Source organism: Pongo pygmaeus, chromosome 20 (genome assembly GCF_028885625.2).
Source record: "Pongo pygmaeus isolate AG05252 chromosome 20, NHGRI_mPonPyg2-v2.0_pri, whole genome shotgun sequence".
NCBI lineage: Eukaryota > Metazoa > Chordata > Mammalia > Primates > Hominidae > Pongo > Pongo pygmaeus.
Window position 1 is genome coordinate 62552184 of NC_072393.2, and position 19356 is coordinate 62571539.

At 44.7% G+C, this 19356-nt stretch overlaps 1 protein-coding gene across 1 annotated transcript in view; it reads left to right on the top strand.

The window, feature by feature from the left end:
* NLRP5 (NLR family pyrin domain containing 5) overlaps positions 1-15663 on the top strand; it is a 61931-nt gene extending 46268 nt beyond the window's left edge. The window contains 4 exon segments of the mRNA XM_054465503.1: positions 4660-4830; positions 7841-8011; positions 12398-12568; positions 15531-15663. Of these exon segments, the coding sequence (XP_054321478.1) occupies positions 4660-4830; positions 7841-8011; positions 12398-12568; positions 15531-15663 (646 nt within the window).
* Positions 15664-19356: the final 3693 nt, after the last annotated feature.

Below are 19356 nucleotides of genomic sequence, written 5' to 3' on the forward strand. Positions count from 1 at the left end.
ATGTTGGTGTGCTGCACCCATTAACTCGTCATTTAACTTTTGGTATATCTCCTAATGCTCTCCTTCCCCCCACCTCACAACAGGCCCCAGTGTGTGATGTTCCCCTTCCTGTGTCCATGTGTTCTCATTGATCAATTCCCACCTATGAGTTGAGAACATGTGGTGTTTGGTTTTTTGTCCTTGCGATATTCTGGAGCTAGTTTTATAGGTTAGGGATGAGCAGTGGAAAGTAACAGTTTGAGGACGTTTATTGTGGGCGGGGGAAGAATGTCACATGGTACATTGTCACAAGGTGGGAGGGGTCACAGGGCACAATGTCACAAGGTTGATTGATCAGTTAGGGTAGAGCATGTTACAATGATAGAATGCCACAGGGTTGGCTAATCAGCTAAGACAGGAGCTAGCTGTTTTTCTTTTGTGGTTTTCCTGTTATCCTAGACTTTCTGGCTCCAGAGGCCTTCTGGATGTGTACATGTGGGTCACAGAGGTCACCATGGCTTGACCATGGTGCAGCCTGCTCAGAAGACCTCAGTCTTATTCCAGTTCTCAAAGGGAATGCTTTCAACTTTTCCCCATTCAGTATTATGTTGGCTGTGGGTTTGTCGTCGATAGCTTTTATTACATTAAGGTATGTCCCTTGTATGCCAACTTTGCTGAGAGTTTTAATCATAAAGCATTGCTGGATTTTGTCAAATGCTTTTTCTGCATCTATTGAAATCATGTGATTTTTAATTCTGTTTATGTGGTATATCACATTTATTGACTTGTACATGTTAAACCATCCCTGGTATGAAACCCACTTGATCATGGTGGGTTTGACATGTTGGTCTTGGTGGGTTTGATCTGTTTGACATGTTGTTGGATTTGGTTAGCTAGTATTTTGTTAAGGATTTTAGGATCTATGTTCATCAAGGATATTGCTTTGTAGTTTTGTGTGTGTGTGTGTGTGTTTTTCTGATATGTCCTTCCCTGGTGTTGGTATTAGGGTGATGCTGGCTTCATAGAATGAATTAGGGAGGGTTCCTTCTTTCTCTATCTTGTGGAATAGTGTCAAAAGGATTGATACCAATTCTGGGACCAATTTTTCTTTGAATGTCTGGTAGAATTCTGTGAATCCGTCTGGTCCTGGACTTGTTGGTAATTTTTAAATTACCATTTCAATCTCACTGCTTGTTACTTGTCTGTTCAGGATATCTAATTCTTCCTGATTTAAGCTAGGAGGGTTGGATCTTTCTAGGAATTTATCCATTTCTTCTAGGTTTTCTAGTTTATGTGCATAAAGGTGTTCCTAGTAGCCTTGAATGATCTTTTGTATTTCGGTGATGTCAGTTGTAATATCTCCTGTTCTGTTTCTCAGTGAGGTTATTTGGATTTTCTCTTATCTTCTTGGTTAATCTTGCCAATGGTTTATCAATTTTATATTTTCAAAGAACCAGCTTTTTGTTTCATTTATCTTTTGTATTTTTTTGTTTGTTTCACTTAATTCTGCTCTGATCTTGGTTATTTCCTTTCTTCTGCTGGGTTTGGGGTTGGTTTGCTCTTGTTTCTCTACTTCCTTGAGGGTGCGACCTTAGAGTGTCAGTTTGTGCTTTCAGCCTTTTTGATGTAGGCGTTTAGGGCTATGAACTTTTCTATTAGCACTGCCTTTGCTGTATCCCAGAGGTTTTGATAGATTGTGTCATTGTTGTTCAGTTTGAAGAATTTTTTAATTTCCATATTGATTTCATTTTTGACCCAGTGCTCATTCAGGAGCAGGTTATTTAATTTCCATGTGTTTGCATGGTTTTGAAGGTTCCTTTTGGAGTTGATTTCCGTTTTATTCCACTGTGGTCTGACAGAGTGCTTGATAAAATTTCAGTTTTCTTAAATTTATTGAAGCTCATTCTCTGGCCTGTTATGGTCTATCTTGGAGAAAGTTCCATGCACTGTTAATTAGAATGTGTATTCTGCAGTTGTTGGATGAAATGTTCTGTATAGATCTGTTAAGTCCATTTGTTCCAAAGTATAGTTTAAATCCATTGTTTCTTTGACTTTCTGTCTTCATGACCTGTCTAGTGCTGTTAGTGGAGTATTGAAGTCCCCCAGTATTATTTTGTTGCTATCTATCTCATTTTTTAGGTCTATTAGTAATTGTTTTATGAATTTAGGACCTCCAGTGTTAGGCGCATGTATGTTTAGAATTTTGATATTTTCCTGTTGGACAAGGATTATATAATTATACAATGTCCCTTTTTGTCTCCTTAACTGCTGTTGCTTTAAAGTTTATTTCATCTGATCTAAGAATAGTTACCCCTGCTCGCTTTTGGTGTCCATTTGCGTGAAATGCCTTTTTGTACCCCTTTACTTTATGTGAGTCTTTATGTGCTAGGTGAGTCTCCTGAAGGCAGCAGATGGTTGGTTGGTGAGTTCTTTATTCTGCATTCTGTATCTTTTAAGTGGAGCATTTGGACTGTTTACATTCAATGTTAGGATGGAGATGTGAGGTACCATTGCATTCATCGTTCTCTTTGTTGCCTGTGTACCTTGGGTTTTGTTTTTTGTTTTTGCTTTTTAACTTATATTTTTGTTTTGTAAGTCCTGTGTGATTTATGCTTTAAAGAGGTTCTGTTGTGATATGTTTCCAGGATTTGTTTCAAGATTTAGAGCTCCTTTTAGTGGAGTCTTGGTAATGGCAAATTCTCTCAGCATTTGTGTGTCTGAAAAAGACTGTATCTTTCCTTCATATAAGATGCTTAGTTTTGCTGGATACAAAATTCTTGGCTGATACTTGTTTTGTTCGAGGAAGCTGAAGATAGGGCCCCAATCCCTTCTAGCTTGCAGGGTTTCTGTTGAGAAATCTGTTAATATGATAGGTTTTCCTTCATAGGTTACCTGGTGCTTCTGTCTCACAGTTCTTCAGATTCTTTCCTTCATCTTAATTTTGGATAAGCTGATGACAATGTGCCTAGGTGAAGATCTTTTTGTGATTAATTTCCCGGGTGTTCTTTGTGCTTCTTGTATTTGGATGTCTAGGTCTCTAGAAAGGCCAGGGAAGTTTTCCTCAATTATGCACCCAAATATGTTTTCTAGGCCTTTAGAATTCTTTTTTCTCAGGAATACCAATTATTCTTAGGTTTGCATTTAACATAATCCCAGACTTCTTGGAGGCTTTGTTCAAATATTCTTTTTTCTTTCTTTGGTGGATTGGGTTAATTCAAAGACCTCTTGACTTCAAGCTCTGATTTTTTTTTTTTAATTTTTTTTTTTTTTTTTTTTTTTTTTGAGACAGAGTCTTGCTCTGTCACCCACGCTGGAGTACAGTGGTGCAATCTCAGCTCACTGCAACCTCTGACTCCTGGACTGAAGCAATTCTCCTGCCTCAGCCTCCCAAGTAGCTGGGACTACAGGTGTGTGCCACCACACCCAGCTAACTTATTTTTATTTTTATTTTTATTTTTTTTGAGACAGAGTTTTACTCTTGTTGCCCATGCTGGAGTACAATGGTGCAGTCTCGGCTCACTGCAACCTCCACCTCCTGGGTTCAAGCGATTCTCCTGCCTCAGCCTCCCGAATAGCTGGGATTACAGGCATGCACCACCATGCCCAGCTAATTTTTTGTATTTTTAGGAGAGACGGGGTTTCTCCATGTCGGTCAGGCTGGTATTGAACTTCCAACCTCAGGTGATCCACCCGCCTCACCCACCCAAAGTGCTGAGATTGCAGGTGTGAGCCACCATGCCTAGCCTGTATTTTTAGTAGAGGTGAGGTTTCACCACGTTGGCCAGGATGGTCTCAAACTCTTGACCTGGTGATCCTCCTGCCTTGGCCTCCCAAAGTGCTGCTGGGACTACAGGTGTGAGCCACCGCATCCAGCCTGAATTTCTTTCTTCTACTTGTTCAATTCTATTGCTGAGACTTTCCAGACCATTTCACATTTCTAAAAATGTGTCTAAAGTTTCCTGATTTTTTTTTATTGTTTTTAAGCTATTCCTTGAATATTTCTCCCTTTGCTTTTATCATATTTCGGATTTCCTTGCATTAGGCTTCACATTTCTTTAATCCCTCCCTGATTAGCTTAATAACTAAGCTCCTGAATTTTTTCAGGAAAATAGAGGATGTCTTCTTGGTTTGGATCCATTGCTGGTGAACTAGTGTGATTTTGGGGGGAATGTTAAAGAGCCGCCTTTTGTCATATTACCAGAGTTGGTTTACTGCCTCCTCATTTGGATAGGTTCTGTCAGAGGGAAGGTCTTAAATCTTGCCGGGTGCGGTGGCTCATGCCTGTAATCCCAACAATTTGGGAGGCCGAGGCGGGCAGATCACCTGAGGTCAGGAGTTTGAGACCAGCCTGGTCAACATCATAAAACCCCTTCTCTACTAAAAATACAAAAATTAGCCAGGTGTGGTGGCGCATGTCTGTAATCCCAGCTACTCAGAAGGCTGAGGCAGCAGAATCTCGTGTCCAGGAGGCAGAGGCTGCAGTGAACTGAGAGCTTGCCACTGCACTCCAGCCTGAGTGACAGAGCAAGACTCCTCAAAAAAAAAAAAAAAAAAAAAAAAAACAAATATGACCCCTCCTACACAGAAGCAGACTGGAGATGGGAGGAGAGCAGCAGCTCACTTGAGGCCATGCTGGGGAATGAGCGTCACGATCTTCTTTCCCATGTGTGCGCCCCACAGGCTGAATCAGTGCCACCTGGACACAGCTGGCTGTGGTTTTCTTGCACTTGCGCTTATGGGTAACTCATGGCTGACACACCTGAGCCTTAGCATGAACCCTGTGGAAGACAATGGCGTGAAGCTTCTGTGCGAGGTCATGAGAGAACCATCTTGTCATCTCCAGGACCTGGAGTGAGTTTCCCATGGGCGTTGGGTCAACTCTATCATACTGGGGTCTGGAGTTCCTGAAAGTTCAAGAGATAGGAGCAGGGAGACTGGAACCAAAAACTGCTTTCAGGGTGAGCTGACACTTGTTTTTCCAAGGGCAACCTAGGTAAGTTGAGGTGTTCACACCACGGTGAGCGTGGGACGGGCTGATGGAGCTTCATGGGAGGAACCATGAGTTCTGAGAAACCCTTGATACCTAAACACGGTCCATTCCTCAGAGGAAGGCATCTTGCCCTAAGTTCATCTTCAGCTATTTATCTGTATGGAGAAGGGAGAGTGCTTTTCTCTTAATCTCTTTCCCTCTGGGGCTCAAATTTCTTCACCCTTTGTTGAAATGTTTCTATTGAATAGGAATATCCCATCATTAAACAGACTGTAGAAAAAGTAAAAGAGCTCAGTGAGCAAAAATCAATCTTCAGTCTCAAAACCATGCAGTCATCCCTGTTAGTGGTTTGGATGTCTTCTGGGGTTCTCTTGTCCTAGATGCAAATGTGCATTTGATATTTTACAACGAAAGGATCATAGTAGTCAGCACTTAATGCAACTTAATTTGTTCTCTTTTTTCCTTTTTGTTTGTTTGTTTGTTTGTTTTTTGTTTTGAGTCTTGCTCTGTTGTCCAGGCTGGAGTGCAGTGGCATGATCTCGGCTCACTGCAACCTCCACGTTCCAGGTTCGAGCGATTCTTCTGCCTCAGCCTCCTGAGTAGCTGGGATTACAGGCGTGTGCCATCACGCCCAGCTAATTTTTGTACTTTTAGTAGAGACAGGGTTTCACCATGTTGGCCAGGCTGGTCTTGAACTCCTGACCTCAGGCAATCCACCCACTTTGGCCTCCCAAAGTGCTGGGATTACAGGTGCGAGCCACTGCACCCAGCCAAGCACTTAATGCATTCTTAACACGTGGCAGGCAGAGCACTAAATATTTTGTATATCTAATCTCATGTAGTCTCACCACCCCCTATCATATCCAGTGGAGAACCGAACTCCCAAGAAACCAGAACTTTGGCATTGGTCTCACATTGTGTCTGAGGATATGTCTATTATAATAAATGAAGTACAGTAAGGTATTCCATTGAATGGTGTAGCCTTTAAAAATCTCCTAAAGCTGGACCACGTACCTTATATCTAGTGTTTTCATCATGAGCATAAATGATTTCATTGTAAACCCTCGTATACTTGGTAGCATTTGCTTATTCATTACGAAGGTAGAATTAATGGACCACAAATGGGGTATCATTTTGAGATCTCTCTTCCCAAGAATAAAATAAAGGACTTTGGTATGGATTCTAGTTCACAAACTTCTGAGTGCCCCCAAGTATTAATTCTATCATTCATTTTAATTGTTTCAAGCCCTACTTCTGCATGGTGTAGAATCTTAATTTTAGTCAATTAGAGACATTGTTTTTTTGAGACGGCATTTAAGTGCTGGGAGATTATCTGGATCTCTTCATCACCATTCATATAAGATTGGGTCACCCCCACCCTGACCTTCAAGGGTTGGCCCTCACAACTGCATCTGTTTTTTCTTTTGTTTTTTGCTTCACTTTGTTTTGTTTTTGTGTGTGTGTGTTTTGTTTGGTTTTGGTGGGGTTTTTGTTTTGTTTTGTTTTTGTTTTTTTGAGACAGAGGTTCTCTCTTGTTGCCCAGGCTGGAGTGCAATGGCGCAATCTCAGCTCCCTGCAGCCTCCCTCTCCTGGGTTCAAGCAGTTCTCCTGCCTCAGCCTCCAGAGTAGCTGGGATTACAGGCACCTGCCACCATGCCCAGCTACTGTTTTGTATTTTTAGTAGAGACGGGGTTTCACCATGTTGGCCAGGCTGGTCTCGAACTCCTGACCTCAGGTGATTGACCCACCTTGGCCTCCCAAAGTGCTGGGATTATAGGCGGGAGCCACTGCCCCCAGCCTGCATCCCTCTTTATTCTTGACCCGATGGCTGCTGAGGATGGACCCTCCCTGCCCCAGTGCTATCACCCTACCCTTAGCCGCCCAAGCTGAAGACAGTCTTGGAGGCCATTTCGGTCATTTCTCCTGCGATAAACCATTCAGATGTTATTTTTGGGGCCGCCCACCCCATCTTCCCCATTTTCCCCATTTTTCCTAGGAATAGAAGCATTAAACTTCCCCTTTTGGATTCCAGACCTATCAGTACTTCAGTAACTTCTGTCCCCTTTTCTCTCCATCTCGCTCTGTCAGAGTCTTTCCAGTTTCTCCTCCTCCCCCGTGGAGAATCTTGACCTCATCTCCAAGTGGAAGCAAACTCTGCTGTGATCATTTCTTTTAAAGATACCTTTAGCTGGGCATGGTGGCACACGCCTGTAATCCCAGCTACTCGGGAGGCTGAGTCAGGAGAATCACTTGAACCCAGGAGGTGGAGGTTGCAGTGAGCCGATATCGTGCCACTGTACTCCAGCCTGGGCAACAGAGTGAGACTTTGTCTTGAAAAAAATAAAAAATAGGCCGGGCGCGGTGGCTCATGCCTGTAATCCCAGCACTTTGGGAGGCCGAGGCAGGCGGATCACCTGAGGTCAGGAGTTTGAGACCAGCTTTACCAACATGGAGAAACCCGATCTCTACTAAAAATACAAAATTAGCTAGGCACAGTGGCGCGTGCCTGTAATCCCAGCTATTCGGGAGGCTGAGGAGGGGAGAATAGCTTGAACCTGGGAGGTGGAGGTTGCGGTGAGCCAAGATCACACCACTGCACTCCAGCCTGGGCAACAAGAGCAAAACTCCATCTTAAATTAATTAAAAAAGAAACATACCTTCAATCACACCAGACACTTTCCCCGCCCTCCACTATCATCCCTCTCTCGAGTCAACAGATACCACATGGTCTAAGCCGTTCACAGGAATGGGCAAAAACGGCGGCCTATCAGGAAGGAATAAAGGAAACTCCAGTTAATGCTCCTGAACCTTCTCCCGCTGTTCCACTTTCCTCGAGAGAAGCAGACTCGCTCTATTTCCTGCCTCTTGCAGGTTGATAAAGTGTCATCTCACCGCCGCGTGCTGTGAGAGTCTGTCCTGTGTGATCTCGAGGAGCAGACACCTGAAGAGCCTGGATCTCACGGACAATGCCCTGGGTGACGGTGGGGTCGCTGCGCTGTGCGAGGGACTGAAGCAAAAGAAAAGTGTTCTGACGAGACTCGGGTAACTTCCTGGGGCACCTCTTTGCCGGCCGGGCTGGGAGGAGGTGGGGGACCCCAGCATGAGGTTGCTTGAACAAGGATGATGATGATCTGGTTTCCATGAGTCCCTCAAGTTAGATGGAGTGCAACCTTTGCAGCACCACAGATCTGGGTGTAAGTTCTGACTCGGCTCCTGTGGATGAGACGGATGAAGTGGCAAATGCTTGGGAACAAGGTCTGGAGGTAGAAAACCCTCAACTGCCAGTTGAACGACCCCTGCGTGCTAGTCCTGGTGCTAAATGGAGGAAGTATGGAAGTGAAAAAACCTTTGTGTTGTAGTGTGAACAGTCTAGAGACAAAGATGGGCAGAAAGCAAGTGATTACCTGAGTAGTCCTTAAAACTTCAGTGAGCATCAGAACCACCCGGGGGCTTAAGACAGAGCTCCAATATGGTAGACTATGGTTCAGCCATAAAAAGGAAAGTGCTGAGGCCGGGCACGGGCTCACGCTCACGACTGTGACGCCAGCACTTTCGGAGGCCGAGGTGGGCAGGTCACTTGAGGTCAGGAGTTCGAGACCAGCTGGGCCAACATGGGGAAACCCTGTCTCTACTAAAAATACAAAAATTAGCCAGGTGTGGTAGTGCATGCTTGTAATCTCAGCTACTCGGGAGGCCGAGGCAGGAGAATCACTTGAACCCAGGAGGTGGAGGTTGCAGTGAGCTGAGTCTGCACCACTGCACTCCAGCCTGGGTGACAGAGTGAGACTCCATCTCAAAAAAAAGTTAAAGTGCTGGTATGTTCCACCACGTGGATGAGCCTTGAAAACGTCGTGCTGAGTGAAAGAAGCCAGCCACAAAAAGTCACATGGTGTATAATTCCATTTGTATAAAATACCCAAAACAGTCAAATTCATACACAAAGTAGAGGGGTTGCCTGGGCTAGAGGGAATGGGAAGTAGAAGGGGTGCAGCTGAATGGGTATGGGGTTTCCTTTTAGGGTGATGGAAATATTCTGGAAGCTAGTAGAGGTGGCTGCAGTGCACTGTGAACTACTCTAGAATGGAATGTTTACCATGTGTGAGCACTGACCATGCACTAGTCTTGTATGTGTGCTGCTTATAACCCTCCATGGCACTAGGGGAGGTCACACTCCCATTGTGTTGAGTAAGAGGCTTTAATCTGGGCACCCCTCCTTTTTTTTTTTTTTTTTTTTTTTTTTTTGAGACGGAGTCTTACTCTGTCACCCAGGCTGGAGTGTAGTGGCGCGATCTCGGCTCACTGCAGCCTCCGCCTTCCAGGTTCAAGCCTCAGCCTCCTGAGTAGCTGGGACTACAGGCGCCTGCCACCACACCCAGCTAATTTTTTTGTGTGTATTTAGTAGAGACGGGGTTTCACCATGTTGGCCAGGCTGCTTTTAAACTTCTGACCTCAAGTGATCCGCCGGCCTCGGCCTCCCAAAATGCTGGGATGACAGGCGTGAGCCACCGCACCTGGCCGGGACCCCTTTCCTTCTTGAAGTCACACATTGTTCTTCAAGCTCATCACACCTTGATTCTCTGTCCCCTCAGCTTCTTTCTATGTGGTCCTGCCCCTTCTTTAGTTCCCCTTTGATCTAGCTTTGTGTTTTATTTTTATGATTTTATTAAACTTTATCTTATTTCTTATTAAATCAAGGCTTATTTGTCTTACTCTATAATACCGTCACTCATCTTTTAGCTCCATGTTCTATTTTGCTTTTTCTGTCTTTTTTTTTTTTTTAGATGGAGTCTCGCTCTGTCATCCAGGCTGCATTGCAGTGGCACAATCTCAGCTCACTGCAAGCTCCGCCTCCCGGGTTCATGCCATTCTCCTGCCTCAGCCTCCCATGTAGTTGGGACTACAGGTGCCTGCCACCAAGCCCAGCTAATTTTTTGTATTTTTAGTAGAGATGGGGTTTCACCATGTTAGCCAGGACGGTCTCAATCTCCTGACCTCGTGATCCGCCCGCCTCGGCCTCCCAAAGTGCTGAGATTACAGGCATGAGCCACCGCGCCTGGCCTGTTTTTCTGTCTTTTAAATGTAGTCTCTCCCTTAGCCTTCTGTTCTGGGGTGTGTCCACCTACAAACACTCCAAGCTTTACTGAACCTCATTCTCCACCCTCTCAGCACCTGCACTTCAGTAGCTGAGAATTGCAGGATCAAAACAGGCAATGGCGAGTTGCTGTCGTGTGCAGTCAGGGGTCATGGATGTAAATTTGTTTTCCCAGCGTTAGTCGTCCGATCCACTCGTTTTCCCCACCGCCTGAGACAATTTCACAACAATTCATTCCCTGGAGACATGCGCACCTGCCTTGTTCTACTGGGTGCTTAACAAACGACCCCCATCCCTTCAAATAATATAAAACCATTTACTAGGAAAGCCCTAAATCTTCTATTAAGAAGCCAACTATGATCTGCACTAGTACACACTTCCTTCTGTAACAACAAAGCACGGCCGGGTGTGGTGGCTCATGCCTGTCATCCCAGCACTGTGGGAGGCCGAAGGGGGTGGATCACCTGAGATCAGGAGTTTGAGATCAGTGTGACCAACATGGCAAAACCCCATCTTTACTAAAAATACAAAAGTTAGCTGGGCGTGGTGGCAGGCACCTGTAATCCCAGCTACTCAGGAGGCCGAGGCAGGAGAATCGCTGGAACCCGGGAGGTGAAGGTTGCAGTGAACCGAGATCGTGCCACTGCACTCCAGTCTGGGAAACAGAGCAGGACTCTGTTTCCAAAAAAACAAAAGATTTGACACATGTTAATCAGAGGTTAGTTTCCTCCACGTCGGGAATCCCACAATCATCCATGTGCAGCACTTTATACCATCACTGATTTACCTCCCCCTTGCCTCTATCCTCAGCCTCCCTACTGGACGTTTTGTCTTTATAAATGCTTAGATATTATTTTAGAAGCAAAATGAAAAATAAGCATTCAATCTTATTTCACCATCTAGCCATAGGTGGCTAAAACAACTTGAGCTGCATCTCATTAACTTTTTATTCTATCATAAGAATTCCAGCTGGGTGCGGTGGCTGTAATCCCAGCACTTTGGGAGGCTGAGGCCGGTGGATCACTTGAGGGCAGGAGTTCGAGACCAGACTGGCCAACATGATGAAACCCCGTCTCTACTAAAAATATAAAATCAGGCATGGTGGCAGGTGCCTAGAATCCCAGCTACTCAGGAGGCTGAGTCAGGAGAATCACTTGAACCGGGGAGGTGGAGGTTACAGTGAGCCGAGATCGTGCCACCACACCCCAGCCTCAGCGATAGAGCAAGACTCAGTCTGTGCATTTTGGATTTTTTTTTCCCAATCTAGAATGATTAGGACGTGTAAAACCTATATACCCACCACCTAATTTAAACAGTCATTAGTATTTTAGTATATCTGGTGAACTATTTCATAGCAACTTACGGATTTTGACATCCCGCCCCAAAATAACCAGCGTGCTCCCCTCAAAATAGAACACTCCTGTACAATGCCATTATTATATTCAACGAGGTCCCTTGGCTTTCTGTTGCTCTTAAGATGAAATTCTAAACCCTTAGTATGACCTAAGTGCCCAGCCTCCGCTCTCACCACTGTTTGGGACTCTGTTCTGGCCATTTAGTCATCTTTGTTTCTCAAATGTGTCCCCTTCTTTCCACAAGCACAGTGTACAGGTGATTTTTTTATGTCAATGCATATGTCAATATGTCCTTCCGCCTTCTCACCTTTCTTCAGGTGCAGTGTTGCTTTCTCTGCAGGTCTGTGTTCCTTGTTGTGTTCCCTTGCTACAGGCGCACTCAGCCTTTGTTTCATTGTTTTCCACAACTATAATTTGAGTTACCCACCATCTCTCAAAGTGAGAACCAAGCACAGTAGCCTCACCTGGGAACTCGTTAGAAATGCAAATATTTGGCCAGGCATGGTGGCTCATGCCTGTAATTCCAGCACTTTGGGACGCCAAGGCAGGTGGATCATCTGAGGTCAGGAGTTCAAGACCAGCCTGGCCAACATGATGAAACCCTGTTTCTACTAAAAATACAAAAAATTAGCCAGGCATGGTAGCACACGCCCATAACCCCAGCTACTCCAGAGGCTAAGGCAGGAGTATCGCCTCAACCCCAGAGGTAGAGGTTGCAGTGAGCCAAGATTGCACCACTGCATTTCAGCCTGGGCAACAAGAGCGAAATGCCATCTCAAAAAAAAAAAAAAAAAAATTTGGGTCTTTCGTCAGAACAACTAAACCAGAAACTGGGAGGCAGAGCCCACCAGTTTTTTGTTTTTTTTGTTGTTGTTGTTTTTTCTTTCCAAAGAAAAAGTATCAAGGTGAAATTCATACAGGTTGAATGGAGGGTCCATCATTGATCTTTGGGGTTATTTCCTGGGTGTCCTGACCCTGTAGGTTGAAGGCATGTGGATTGACTTCTGATTGTTGTGAGGCACTCTCCTTGGCCCTTTCCTGCAACCAGCACCTGACCAGTCTAAACCTGGTGCAGAATAACTTCAGTCCCAAAGGAATGATGAAGCTGTGTTCAGCCTTTGCCTGTCCCACGTCTCACCTACAAATAATTGGGTAAGTCCCCAGCAATTGTCTTAGGTACAGACCTGCTTCTGTTACAGGCTTGTTAGCTGGTGGAGAAGCAGTTTATGGGAAAAGTTGAGGTCATAGCTGGGGAACCAGATTTTACTCCATTGGTGAGTGCCCACTACATTCTGTGTAGTGTGCTGGATGCTGGAGATATAGGAATATGGGAGATAGAGGCCAGATGCCTGATATCATGGAGTTCACTTCTGGGTGGGTTGGGAAGGGCACAGAAATAACATTATAAAAATTTATGCTGAAAAAACTAGAATTGCTGTATGATCCAGCAATCTTCTGAGTATGTACTCAAAAGAATTAAAAGCAAGATCTCAGCGTTCACACCCATGTTCATAGCAGCAAAATGCACAATAACAGCCAAGAGGTGGAAGTAACCCAGGCATTCGTGGATGAAAGGATAAACAGAATGTGGTATATACCTACGGTGGAATTGTATTCAGTCTTAAAATTCTGACACATGCTCCATGATGGAATCTTGACATGCCAAGTGGAATAAGCCAGTCCTAAAAAGACAAATACTGTAGGATTCTACATTGATGAGGTACGTAGAAGAGTGAAATTCATACAGACAAAATGGTGATTTCCAAAGGATTGGGGTGAGGGGTTGGGGAGTTGTGTAATAGGTGCAGAGTTTTAGTTTTGCAAGATGAAGAATTCTGGCGATAGATGGTTGTGGTGATGGTTGCACAGCCGTGTGAATGTACTTAACAGCACTGAACAGTTCACCTAGCAGAAAGTTTCTTCAATAGCTCACACACAACATTTCAGCTTCCCCTCTCATTCAGTCCTTGTGCAAGTCTGGAGGGCTGAGTTGATGGAGTTCACAGAAGTTCTTCAGGACCATCTCTTAAGACTAGAAGTTTCTTTCATGAGAAAGTGGCAGTTCATTGATGTCTTCAGTGTTTAGTGGTAGAAAAAGCATTTGTCATTTAGGACCTCATATTCATAGACAGGAGTTCAGAGACATCCCTGAGCATGAAGGAACACAGTAGTACTTGAAGGGAGTAGAATCTTGACCGGAGAAATATACAGCTGGCAGCATTGATAGCCCATCTGAGGTTGGTTGTGGTATATTTATTTTATTTTATTTTAAGTTTTTTGAGATGGAGTCTCACTCTGTTGCCCAGGCTGGAGTGCAGGGGTGCAATCTTAGCTCACTGCAACCTCCGCCTCACAGATTCAAGCAATTCTGCTGCCTCAGCCTCCCGAGTCGCTGGGATTATAGGTACGTGCCACCACGCCCAGCTAATTTTTACATTTTTAGTAGAGACGAGTTTTCACCAGGCTGGTCTCAAATTCCTGACCTCATGATCCACCAGCCTCAGCCTCCCAAAGTGCTGGATGACAGGCATGAGCCACCATGCCCGACTTCCTTGTGGTATATTTATATCAATAGAAAATTTCTCAATTGAGTAACTGTGTTCTTCAGTATGGTCCAGCGGATGGCAGTTGAGTTTATACAGGGTTCAAGTTATGGCACATGGGTATAACCAGGAGGAAGTCAAGAGCGGCTGTGGTAGACCCTGGAATCATAGGAGGAAAGTGAAGACAGGATGGGGAAGATGAATTGAGAAACATGGCTCAATGAATCTGGGAGTCTTGGTTTGGTCAGAACTGTTACAGTGACAAAATGAGCTGAAAAAGTGGAGTGCTGTTGAAAGAATGTGTTTGTATCCTTGACTTATGAGGCACTATAGCCGTTGACAAGATCAGTGGTGACTATGGGACTTAGTAGTTGAAGTAGGATAGAAGTCAGAACTGGATTTACTGATTGACCTATTATGGGTCTGTTTCCCCATCTGTGAAATGGGGGCGGTGCTATGTATCTATTTAAATATGTTTATTTCTCCTCTAGTAGACTATAAGCTTGGTAACGGTGGGAAATTTGCCTTGTGCATCCCTATAAGGGAAGTCCTCATTTAATGTCATTGATACCTTCTTAGAAACTGACTTTAAGCAAAACGACATATAATGAAACTAATGTTTTCTCGTTGTTATAACAATGACTCTGAAGAAAATGACGTTCTTCGAGAATCTGCTGTAGTAGTTTTGCTTAAAGTCCAAGAACCTATCAATGACATTAAGGGAGAATTTACTGTACCTTCCCAAACCCTATAACAGGACCTGGCACAGAGACTCTGAGGAAGGAATTCATGGATGGACTGAAGGATCATGCCTGCATCTTAGGACCGTTAGGACTGTTGTAAGGAGCAGATGTCTTTAAAAGCTCAGCATAGTATCTGACATGTCCAAGTTTCTTTACATTAAGAGAATTACTTTTATTCTATAGGGAACATGCTACGGTTATCAAGCAAAAGTGGCTCACTGCCTGATGTGCTACAGGCCAATACTATGACATTGGAGATTTGTGGGGGAAAAAAAGCCCTATATTGCAGGTCAACTCACAAGGAGACAGGAATCAAGCTCAAATCTGTCTCCCCATGCTGGCTTCAAGGCAGTATTTTTCTTAGAAAAGGTTCAAGGAGTAGATCCTGAGATTAGTAGGTGATTGGAAGAAAAGAGAAGATCTGGAAAGTCACTGGGCATGCATAATTATCTATTCCTGCTACCTCATGGGTTGCATGTGCCAATTTAGGGAGAGTTAGTATAAAACATGGTAGAAATTCAGGCTGTGACATCAGCAAGCTCATTCTGTGCAAACTCCAGTCTGCCGTACTTTTTCTAACCGATTTCAGCCAGTTCTTTCGTAAGTGGAGGGGGAGTCTCCATGTTTCAGCAAGCTGTTTCTTTTCTTGTCTGCCATCCTGCAAACTCAATAATTTGTTAGTCATTGGTTTCTTTAACTCTTTGGGGCACATTCCTTAAGAGTACAAGAAAAGGTTTGAGATCCTTGGTGAGGCTTCCAGGAATTTTGAAGAAGGGAGAAGAGTCGAAAGCAACGTCTCAGTAACGAGTCCTCTCTCTGCCTCCCCAGGCTGTGGAAATGGCAGTACCCTGTGCAAATAAGGAAGCTGCTGGAGGAAGTGCAGCTGCTCAAGCCCCGAGTCGTAATTGATGGTAGTTGGCATTCTTTTGATGAAGATGACCGGTACTGGTGGAAAAACTGAAGATACGGAAACCTGCCCCACTCACACCCATCTGATGGAGGAACTTTAAACACTGTTTTCTCAGAGCAAGCTGTGCCCCTGGGAGTTCCTTCTCAAAGATGGAGAATGATTTCTGATTCTCACAAAGCCCTCAATGGTAGTGATTCTTCTGTGTTCACTATACCTTGGTTACTGGATTTGAAGGCTAGAGACCTTCAAGTCATAGGACTCAGTATCTGTGAAATGTCAGTCCTACCTCAGAGCATATAGAGGGAATGAAATAAACACAGAGCATTTGGAAAAGTTGTTAAGTGGTTTTCTTAACTAGTTGGGGATATGGTTTAGGAGCAGAGAGGTTGGGAGGACCTAGATCTTCAAAAGCGGCCCCTGAATTTGGGTACCACAACTAGTGATGTTTTTTTTGTTTGGTTTTTGTGTTTTGTTTTTTGTTTTTTGTTTTTTTGAGATGGAGTCTTGCTCTGTTGCCCAAGCTGGAGTGCAGTGGCATGATCTTGGCTCACTGCAACCCCTGCCTCCCGGGTTCACACCATTCTCCTGCCTTAGTCTCCCAAGTAGCTGGGACTACAGGCGCCTGCCACCACGCCCAGCTAATTTTTTGTACTTTTAGTAGAGACAGGGTTTTACCATGTTGGCCAGGATGGTCTCAATCTCTTGACCTCGTGATCTGCCTGCCTCGGCCTCCCAAAGTGCTGGGATTACAGATGTGAGACACCACGCCTGGCCAAGTACTGGTTTTTTAAAGCACATACCTGAATACCAAAGGATGGTGTTACTGTCACTTAATATCTGAACTATAAACATAAAGTCGAATTTATTCCTTAGTGTAATGAAAAGCTGGTCTACCACAGTCTCTCTGAGTAGAGAAGACTTCTGATCTTTGTAGGTAGGAATTTGGGGAGGTACGGAATGAGGCTGAAACTTGAAGGTGTGAGTTGGCCTGTGGTTACTCAGGTGAGGCTGATTGGTACAGGTGTGTTCGTCAGAGTGCATCCCTTCCTAACTGGCTGAATTTCCGATGCAAAGGGCAGCTGTTGGTTGGCTTGCAAAAGCATGTTCACTGAAGTAAGTTGTCTTGGATCCACTGAATGGATTTAAACCTGTCTAGGTAGCTACTTATTACCATGGCTACAGAACCATCGGTCTATTCCTAGAAGAGTGGCAAACTCTTGCATTCTTACCAAAATGTGCTTATGATCTCTTGTATTTATTTCTCTCATCCATGATGACGATGATGAATGACGATAATCTAACACAGCCCTTACTGTATACCATACCCTGTCCTAAGCAGTAAGAATTAACTTATTTGGTCTTTACAACACCTTAGAGGTAAGTATATTTTTTGCTTCTATCTTACAGATGAGGACATTGAGGTGCAGAAAATAACAATGCACAGCAAGGCCGGGCGTGGCGGCTCACACCTGTAATCCCAGCACTTTGGGAGGCTGAGGCAGGTGGAACACTTGAGGTCGGTGGTTCGAGACCAACCTGGCCAACATGGTGAAACACTGTCTCTACTAAAAATACAAAAATTAGCCCAGTGTGGTGGTTCGTGCCTGTAATCCCAGCTACTTGGCAGGCTGAGGCAGGAGAATCACTCGAACCTGGGAGGCGGAGCTTGCAGTGAACCGAGATCGTGCCACTGCACTCCAGCCTGGGTGACAGACCGAGACTTCATCTCAAAAAAAAGAATGCACAGCCAATAAGTAGCAGAGCTGCCATTCAGACCCAGGAAATCCATTTCTGGGGTTCATTCTACTAGTTGAAATGTTGCCTCTACCATACAACCACCTTCCACGAGCCTCTCACTGTAGTGTGTGTAAATCTATAACTCCAGCAACCCTTTCAAACAGGGGGAATGTTTTAGCATCATTCCCTGTCAGCATATATTAGACAGGGACTGGCATGCCCCCTTTTCTGCTCCCATTGCAATGGAGCTAATAAAGTTTATACCAGGTATAGGAGGAACGTCAACTCTGCAGTTTATTTGTGCTTATAGTATATGCATTATCTTCAACCTATGGTTTCTTTGCAGGAATACTTTTTAAATACTTGCGTGTTCTGGGAGTGTTTGTTTATAAAATACTTGGACATTGGACCAATGTGATAGGGTTTACGAGGTGAATGGGTGGAGTAGTGGGGGAAGAGTTAGCCCTTCCGAATCAGAGTGTCTGTCTTCAGGATACCTTTTCTCCCACATGGGACACGGGCTCATCTAACATAAAGACAGGGCAAGGAGGCTGGGCGCGGTGGCTCACGCCTGTAATCCCAGCACTTGGTGAGGTGAAGGCGGGCGCATCATGAGGTCAGGAGATTGAGACCATCCTGGCTAACATGGTGAAACCCCATCTCTACTAAAAATACAAAAAATTAGCCGGGCGTGGTGGTGGGCGCCTGTAGTCCCAGCTACTCAGGAGGCTGAGGTGGGAGAATGGCGTGAACCCAGGAGGCGGAGGTTGTAGTGAGCCGAGATTGCGCCACTGCACTCCAGGCTGCGCAACAGAGCGAGACTCTGTCTCAAAAAAAAAAAAAAAAAAAAAAAAAAAGGGGCGGGGGGAGGGGGCCAAGGAAACCACCATTAATATTTGTGTTAACAAAACATTACTATGTTAGTCTCGTTAAAGGTCTATCACCTTATATATAGCTAAAAATACACAATGCCCTCCTGTGTCCAGTAAGTTATCTTGGGCACTGCTGCCTACCCCACCCACAACAGTTACAAATATCCCACTTTGTAAAGTTACAGCCACAAGGAAGGCAAAGGGAAAAGCCAAGTTTAGAAACAATATTTTTATTTTTTAGAAACATCTCATTATCTTGCCCAGGCTAGTCTTTGAACTCTTGGGCTCAAGTGATCCTCTTGCCTCAGCCTCCCAAAGTGCTGCAATTACAGGTGTGAGCCACTGTGCCTGGCTTCAAGTTTTTGATGCTGACCTATGTTCAAATTCTGGCTGTTTCGAATGATTTTTGTGACACTATACAAATGTCAGCCTCCATGGGCTTTTGATTTCTTATCTGTAAAGTAGGAAAAATTGTACTTACCCTATAGAATCAGTTTCAAGAAGAGATGAATCTCTGTAAATCAGCTGTAGAAGTGGCTGGAGCATTCACTCCACCAATATTTACCTACTTGTATTAGTTGTCTGTTGCTGTTTACAACATTACCACAAAGTTGGCAGTTAAAACATGTGATCTCGGTGTTTAAGTCCAGATATGACTCAGCTGGATCCTCTGTCTCAGGGTCTCACAAGGCTGCAATGAAGGTTTTGACCAGGGCTGTGGTCTCATCTGCGACCCAACCGGGACAAGGACCTCTTCTAAGTTCATGTGGGTCCCGGGAGCATCTATTTTCAGGCTGCTGGACTGAGGGCCTTGGTTTCTCGACTGTCAGCCCCAGGCCATCCCCAGCTCTTTTCTGCTTGGCCTTCTCCATATGGCAGATTGCATCTTCAAAGCCAGTAAGACAGTTGCTCAGCAAGACAGACTTACAATCTCATGGCATCACAAAAGTCAGATCCCATCAACCCTGCCACGTTCTGTTTGGATAGAAGTAAGTCACAAGCCCCTCCCACACTCAAGGGAAGGGGATCTGGCAAGATGGGAACACCAGGAAGAGGATCATGAAACCGCCTAGAATCTGATGCACTACTCCACACTGGCAGAAAGCTGTGTTCCACTCACTGCTGCCTGTTGGAA